This window comes from Poeciliopsis prolifica, unplaced genomic scaffold (genome assembly GCF_027474105.1).
Source record: "Poeciliopsis prolifica strain line A6 unplaced genomic scaffold, Auburn_PproV2 SCAFFOLD142, whole genome shotgun sequence".
NCBI classification, from domain to species: Eukaryota; Metazoa; Chordata; class Actinopteri; order Cyprinodontiformes; family Poeciliidae; genus Poeciliopsis; species Poeciliopsis prolifica.
In genome coordinates, this window is record NW_026562517.1 from 257,501 (window position 1) to 265,908 (window position 8,408).

Genomic DNA, 8,408 nt, shown 5'->3' on the forward strand with positions numbered 1-8,408 from the left:
GATCTCCCAAAGAAAAACAGTCCTGTGGCTGTAACTTCACTTATTTGTGCGTTACAATGTTTTAGAGCTTTTCTTGTGTGTGATACACATAATACATATCATGAGATATGTTTATTTGTTGAAAAAAATGTAATTTAGGCCAATTTTAAGTCAAAATTCCTTATGAAATTGGAGCAATCATGGTGCTTTATAGTCCAAAATTACACAATAATGTGGCTTCTCTTTTGCTTATAAATTGCAATCAAATTTATCAACAGGTCGTCAGTAGTGACACACAGGGGCGCTGCCAGGAATCTTGGACCCCATGACAAAACATAAAATTGGGGCCCCCCAAGCAGCTGCTGTTGCAATTTCTTCAGTCTGTCTGACCCATCAAAAGTGTCATCATTTTAAAGGAAACTAGCACAATATTTACTGTTCATGAATTTTAGATCCAACAGTCCACATACAGTATGCAAGTGGGTTGCTTAATTTTTTTCTATTAGTTTTAGACACTGAAATGTCTCTCCTCATGAACAACAGTCAAAAGCAACATGTAAAATATACATGAAGCAATCCAGACTTCTCATAAAATGCTATAAAGTTGCATTTGATTCAAGCTGCAGTATAGAACTTTCATAAAAAATACTTATAACATCTGTTAAATCTGTCAGTTTGTCATGAGACAGATCATCTGTGAAAACAATCAGTCTCCTCCAGCTTCTCCTTGAGCTGTTATTACTGTAATGCAACCAAAACAACCAATCAGAACCAGGAGGAGGGTCTTAGCGCTCTCAATCAATCTCATTCACTCACTGCTAAATGTAATAATGGTGGGAAATCAACTTATTACAGGAAAAATGTTTATCTGCTGTCATTGGGAGCTATGCTAACTAGACTGAGCATTCACAAAAGGCTATGCTAGCTACAGCATAGGGAGGAGCAGCCACATGAGATTGTGATTGACAGCACTAAAACTCTCCTGCTTCTGATTATCTGTTTTCTAGATAGCAGAGGAAATAGATATTTCACAAATTATCTCTCAAGCCATACTGTCTCAACATAATGACAGTTTTAACAGAAATGGAAAAATATTTATTTCATAAAAGTTACATACTGCAGCTTTCATTTCACTTACTGATTTTTTACATTTTTCTTTCTCGGCCTCTCTATTATTTGAAAACCTAACTTTATTCTTCTTCTTAGCAGCATAGTAACATCAACATGTCACCTCCAAGCAGGAACGAACCATTTCATGCAGATTCGGGGGGGTTCAGGGCAATGTTCCCTCTAAGCTGCGCAATCGCGCACTGCTCACATATTCTCAGCGCACAAGTAAATCTATGTAGCGCATACAATAAAGTCCAACGTAAAGTGGACATTGAGCTCAGACATCAGTTTTGACTATGGACCAATAAATTTTTTTTTCCGTACTACTTTGCGATCGAACTCAGTGAGTGACAGGAATCCAGCCAATGATACGATACGGTTCACTTTCGCTACGTGGGTTACGTGCCTTGGGTCATATGGCCGTGCAGTGAGAATAGAGCGGAAAGCCATCAGCTTATCATGTCTAGTGGGACATCCACTCACCAAATCAAAAAAAAAAAAAGAAATGCACTTCTTCTAAGATCAAATGGAATCAAATCAAATGAAAGGAATGGTCTGCATTTGATACTGAAATGTTGAGTTCAGACTTTTGACTATGGATAAGCAGACATTTGTACACTGGCAAAGAAGTATGAGGCCATTCTCCTCCACCCACAGATTATGGAGGCCATTAACAGTCAATATGCTGAATTCAAGAACATAAAGCAAGAAGCAGACTGACCATCAACCTGGGCTAAGTGAACAACCACTGGAGAAGTGAGAAGGGCAGACGTGAAAAAAACTGTAATTAAATATTTTACAAGAATTTATACTGCATCACAAGCTACAGAAAACATTTCATTGTGCAAAATGTGAATGTTTTAATATGAACAAACATTTATGTCTGAAAGGTGTAATGTCTCATTTCTCACCCTGGCTGAAGCAGGACTCTTACTTATAGCATGCATCTCATGAACAGCAATGTTTTATTTTCTTTCTTTTTTTTTTAATTGAGCAAATCCCTTAAATTAAAAGCAAACGAATGAAAATTGCTGATGTAATTTGATTTTTTTAATAAGCCATGCAACTTTCTATGATCCCAGATTTATGATACTTGTGCGTGAATTTACATTGATGATGCTCACAGTGGTCCTCAGTGTGTTCAGGAAGCTTAGACATCAACAAACTTCCAGACCTAATGTCCTCTAATGTTCATCAAACATTAGAGGGAACATTGGTTCAGGGCAAATATGTGCTTTTTGGTCTGGGAGGGGGACCATTTCTAATTTACTGCTAAAAACAATTTTAGAAAACACAAGATTGTGTTTTCTAAACTTGAGGGGTCGAGGAGGCCCCGACAATTTTATAATTAAAAGATCTAAGAACAAAAAAACAAACCCCCCCCAAAAAAAAAAATTGTGGAGGGCCCCCTGTTGGTCAGGGGTCCTTGGATTTGTCATAACATTTCCCCATTATGGCGCCCCTGAGTGGCTGTTCTTAAATATTTGAATAATGTTAATTATGTATTTTGACTTGCTTCTCATTTTATTAGTACAAAATATATGAACAATGAGTAAATATCTACAGCGAAAGAACAAACAACTAACCAAAATCATAATAGATTAACTTCTGCTAATTTCACATTACATCGTAATCGTAAATAATTTTTTAAAAAGTGTGTAACTGTCTAATTTTAGTGCCCAGTAGCTTTAAATGTTGGAGTGGAGAAGTTTTGTTTATCTTGCAGCCTTAGAAATCTGGAGTAAAAACCGCAGGATTGAGCACAAGGATTGAACAGGAATATAAACAAGTCTTTACCAAATAAATAAATTATTGTTTACATTTTATTCAAATCAACTTTTCTTAATGCAGAACTGAATTAAGTTTTAAAAAAAAGTTGGATTTGCTTCCTATTAGTTTTGCCTATTAATATTTCTGAAGCTGGCAATATGATATCTGTTTAAGATTGCTGCTACTGCCATCAGCAAACTGAAAACATTCTTCTGCAACAGACGTGAACTCACTGTTCCTCTGAATGAAGCATCTAGCCTGCTGTTTGGTGGTGTTTGGCTCTGGGCTGGAATCTTTCTGTTTCATAAGAAACAGAAATAGTGTACACCAACCCCACACCCCAGTGGATCCTATTTTGTCATCACTCATAAAACAAAAATGGAAACACTACACCTGTCCAGAAAAATTATAAATTTGTAAAATATGAGTCAATTTAAAGCAGCTGTATTTTCTGTTTTGTAAAACCATATGCAAAGCAGAACAGGTTTTTAATCACCATATTTTGTGCAGGAAGAACTGCATCCTTCTAACCTCACCGGTCTGAATGACAGAATTCACATCAAGCCCAGTGGCTCCCAATTAAAAGTAGGAAAAAATAAAACATGTCTAACAAAAGTATGATCACTACAACAAGGCTAATAAAATCAAATCAAATTTTATTTGTATGGGGTCAGCTTATAACCTGAGCTAGTGGGAGAATATAAATATTAAATAAGAGGGGTCCTAGGACTGAACCTTGGGGTACCCCACATGTGACTTTTGACCTCTTTGATGAGAAGTTTCCAATTGAAAGAAAGAAATCCCTGTTCTTTATGTAAGATTCAAACCAGTCGAGCACCGAACCGGAGAGTCCAACCCAACTCTCCAGTCGATTCAGTAAAATGTCAAAAGCTGCACTGAGGTCCAACAGAACCAGCACTGTGGTTCTCCCACAGTCCGTATTTATATGGATATCATTGAATACTTTGACTAGGCCAGTCTCTGTGCTGTGGTGAGCACGAAAACCAGATTAGAAAGAGTCAAAGCAGTTGGTCATCATGAGGAAACTATTTAATTGTTTACACAGTTTTTTCAATAACTTTGCAGATGAATAGGAGGTCAGAGGTCAAAGGTCGGCCTGTAATTCTGCAGTAGTGATTTGTCCAGATTGTTCTTTTTTAGCAGTGGTTTGATAACTGCTGTTTTCAAAGCCTGGGGGAAAACACCTGATGTAAGCGTTGAGTTACTATTTGGATCAGATCAGTAACAATAACAGGCAGGACTTTCTTAAAGAAATGTGTGGATAGGACATCCAGACAGCAGGAGCTTGAACTTAACTGACTTATAATTTCTTCTAGGGTTTATAATGAAGTAGTTGAAAATGGGTCATTTTTCCTGTATTTGTTCTGTTTGGGTACAGCAGTGGTTCTGGCTTTAGAGTTGATGTGCAGATTAATCCTCTGATTCTTTGAATTTTCTCTGAAAAGAAGCTGGAAAACTTGTTCCATCAGCATTAGATTGAGTTCATGTGGTAACGTCATAGGAGGGTTTGTGAGCCTGTCAACTGTTGCAAATAAAACTCCAGCATTTGTTTATAACATCTGCAAAGAAAGCCTCCCTTGCATGTTTTAGTGTTGAGTGATAGTTACGTAGTCTTTCTTTATAGATGTCATTATGAACGTGAAGTTGAGTTTTACGGTTAGCATGCTTCCTTTATGCTCATTGCAAATATTGTTACATGTCAAGAAAATAAAGGAAATAGTATATCTGCTTAATTATTTTTTACAGATTATACAGTGGGTGAGAGTGCACAAAAATGTTCATGAAGAACACATATCTGATAATGATCACTTCATGTGAAAATATTTGACTCTTTTTGAATATCTTGAGATTTTTCATTGAAAAGGTTTTGAGTAGTTTTGTTAGTAATTAACACTTTTATCTTATAATAAGTCTAGATTAGTTGATGATGAATCTTAAAGATATTGGCTGTTCTGATTGTGGGCAAGATTTATAAGAACTTCTACCATTTTAAAAGAAGTCTGCTCTCAAAAGTATCAGACAGACAAATTCAAATACCTTTGAACTGTTGCCAACTTGGCATCATAAAATAATATTCCCATAAGCCTCTGTGACTATTTGGAACTGGATATAGCAGAAGTTTTTGGTCTTTGTCAGGCTTGAACAAAGATGTTAGCTTCAGCTTGTGTGGCTGTCTAAAGTGGCTAAATAGAGATATTTCAGCATTACCAGTAACCATAAAACTATGTAAACTGAAAGTTTGAAAATAACAAACTTTATTTGAATTCTCAGGAATTCTCAGAAAATTCCTGTTTTTTGTGCAAGGATCAGGTCTATTTTGGTAGTATCGAAATAGATATTTTTTTAAAAATTACAATGGAAACACTTTTTCCGCAAGAGATGAGCCACGTGAAGGAATGTGGCTCAACAGTCAGATGTGACTGCTGGCCCAGAAGATGACAGGATGTAGTGAGAGGCTGGTGATTGTTTTTTTTTTTTGTTTGTTTTCTTTTGGACAATGTGCAGCTGGCTTCACCAGAGCTTTGACAGCATCAGGCAGTTTGTATCATATTCTATTCTGTAAAATCTCTCCAAAATTCCGCTTACGTAGATATAAGGGGCTTGCCTTCCTAATACCTGAATAAGATGACAAATATTATTCAGGTATTATAAATATTCAGCCATATTTATAATGGCTGAATTATAAATATAATCTCATATAACTGTTTGCATCCATTACTGACATGATTTTTTAATAAATTTATATTAAAATTGTGGGGGTTTTTTACATTAGCAAAGTAGACAAAGATTTGCACGTGTTTGAAATGGAAAAGCAGCATGGATCAGTATTCCCTGTGCATGTTTCACTTTACAGGCTTCTTTGCCTCAGTCTAACCTGTTTGCATAAAATCCTTTTAGCTCTGGTACAGCAGACTGTGTTGTGTGTTCACCATGGAGAACTCCCAACTACCCACAATTTTGACCCACTGAAGTTATGAACCTGTGCAGAAATTTCCAGAGCAGAAAGTGAAGGTACATTTTCTCCTACAGGTTTATTGTCTTATTGTATCCAATCCCATCTCCTAACTGGCAGAGTGGTAAGCAGCCTGCATATCTATAGAGTGGACATGCCACCATTCGACAGAAACCAATGAGTGAATCCCGTCCCATAAAAGCCTTTTGACAGGCAGTTGGTGGTAATGAAAAGCCAGTCTTGCTTGTGCGTGCAGGCATCTAAGACACAACCAAATTTGTCTGTATGTTCAAGCTCATCTGTGTGTGTGTGTGTGTGTGTGTGTGGGGGGGGGGTGCGTGTGTGTGTGTGTGCGTGTGTGTGTGTGTGTGGGGGGGGTGGGGGTGTGTGTGTGTGTGTGTGTTTTAGCAGTGTGTGTGTGCATGTGTGCTTGACAACAATAGGAGGTTTGTCTGGAGCCTGTTCAGGACAATATCGGCTGGCAGGTGTGTGTTGATCAAACTTTGCATAGGCAACCTCCTGCATTGGTCTTTTCTCTGTCTCCCCTGCGCCGCCAGCCTCCCCCACCCCACCTCACCTCCACCTCCCACCTCCGTCTCGAGCACCAGCTCCAGGGAGCTTTTTATTTTTTTGATGATTACGGCCATTGCCTTTGCATGCATTGTGCTAATGTTCTTTTGTGAGGTTAGGATAGGACTCTGTGCTTTGTCTTTATCCACACACACTGTGCTCAACTATTTACAGATGGTCTTTATGAGGCCTTGAGAGCAGCAGAAACAGAGGGGGCTATGTACAGGTGGTCACTGGATCAACCAATGGCTTATTAATGCACAAAACAACAGTAAATGTAAACAGGGAGAGGACAATATTTGAAGGCAGTGCTGTAATTGTGTCATGAACAGAATGTCAAGTGTGGCTACAGTGTTTGGTTTGGGTGAAGGATGATGAAGTTTACAATGGCAAAAACAGTTGGTCCTTACTGTATATCTGGGCCCACTTGTCTGTCGGGATCGCTTCTCAGCCAGCAGGTCTTTCACTGTGTGTTTAACCCGAACACCCTGGTACACTCTTTTTGAATATTCTGAAGAGTAGAGACAACAACAACAACAACAAAAAACACTGAGAGGAAATTTGATCTCATCTAGAAAATGTTCATCCTCCTGCACAACTTCACCCAAATCTTCATCCATTCCCACAAAAGTGTGTTCATTTGAATACATCACAGTTTTATGCATATATACTCTTTGGGATTGCGTGTGTAAATGTCATGGAAATTGACCTTGGTCTGGTCGCTGCAAATGGGCAACTAAAAAGAAAGGATTAGCTAGAAACACTTTATTTTAACCAGGCAGAAAGAAAAAATTGGAAGGTATTGACATTACAAAACATGCATGTTTTTCTTTAGTTCATAAAAAAAATATGCATGTTTATAAAAAAAATGCATTTTGATAAAAATGAGAAATCCCATATATTTATTAAACATGTCATTTTTGGTATTGGTTTTTATAAATCTCATGTTGATGCTGGTGTGATTTGGGGACATTCCTGGGAAGCGAAGGTCTAAACTCAATGAAAATGCAAACTTTATTATGCAAACGGAAATTGCATGCAAAAAACTATATGTAAAAGACCCCGGCTTTTTGAATGGATCTTTTAGATAAGCTCCAAATCTGCCCAGCAAAGATCCTTGAAAATGAAAATAAACAATTTAATCTGGATTTATTTATTTTTTTCCTTTTTTTGTATTTTTCAAGTGAGAAGAAAGTCGGGATTTTACTTAATTTTCAAACAATTACAACATATAATTACATTTGTGCAATTAGACATAAATAGTTTCTGACAGTAGGTTTCCTCATTTTCTTGTTGTAAGAAGCACATTTCAGGTTTTGGGGTACTAACTGTCACACACACTAATGAAAATCACAGGATGCTGGCACAACAAAAAACAGCAGAGAATTTTGATTTCTTCATAGCAACACTGATATTCATGACATTTCTTTTAGGAAAAGCAAGACAAGCATATGCATGAATGGAAAAAGTCTTACCTGTGTCCATGATGCAGTCGAACGGTGTATCATGTACTCACACACACTCATACACACACCCACAGAAGCTGTTCTGTTCTCCCTCAGCTGTATTTGCCTACAGTGGCTCAGCGCAGGAGTGCAGCACCATACTGACTGGTGTGCCACTCACAGAGCTATAACCACTCTGTAAAGAGGGCAGGGACACATGGCACCTCACACTGCAGTCATCAGGAGGCAGGTTTTCAAAATGACCTTTTTATGTATTTGTTTAAATGCAAATGTATGGGGGGACGTTTTTTAGATTATTTGCATGCGCAGTCAAGATTAGGGGTTGGAAGCATTGGGAAAAATGAAAGAAAACCTGGACTCCTTTGGCCTGTACTCCTTGTCTGAATTCAAAAAAGCATATATAGTTTTCACATTTCTGATTTTGAGTTGCAGGAGATTCTGAGCGCCAGAGGTCTCGCGGCATGGAAGTTGTTCTTTTACTTTGAGCTTTTGCATCTGTGGAGTACATACAAAATATTCTACCCAGCCTATATAGTAGT

The 8,408-nt window shown here is 37.7% G+C and overlaps 1 protein-coding gene across 2 annotated transcripts in view; it reads right to left on the reverse strand.

The window, feature by feature from the left end:
• Positions 1-8,025, reverse strand: part of LOC129355708 (POU class 2 homeobox associating-factor 2-like) — a 21,553-nt gene extending 13,528 nt beyond the window's left edge. Inside the window, exons 1-2 of one of the 2 annotated variants that reach the window (XM_055025308.1) lie at positions 7,879-8,025; positions 6,814-6,914 (exon numbers count right to left, since the gene is read on the reverse strand). In XM_055025308.1, the coding sequence (XP_054881283.1) occupies positions 6,814-6,914; positions 7,879-7,888 (111 nt within the window). In that variant the 5' untranslated portion in view covers positions 7,889-8,025. Of the gene's footprint in view, positions 1-6,813; positions 6,915-7,878 lie in introns of those variants that run through there. The other variant, XM_055025309.1, reaches the window with a different exon arrangement.
• Between the last annotated feature and the right edge of the window lie 383 nt (positions 8,026-8,408).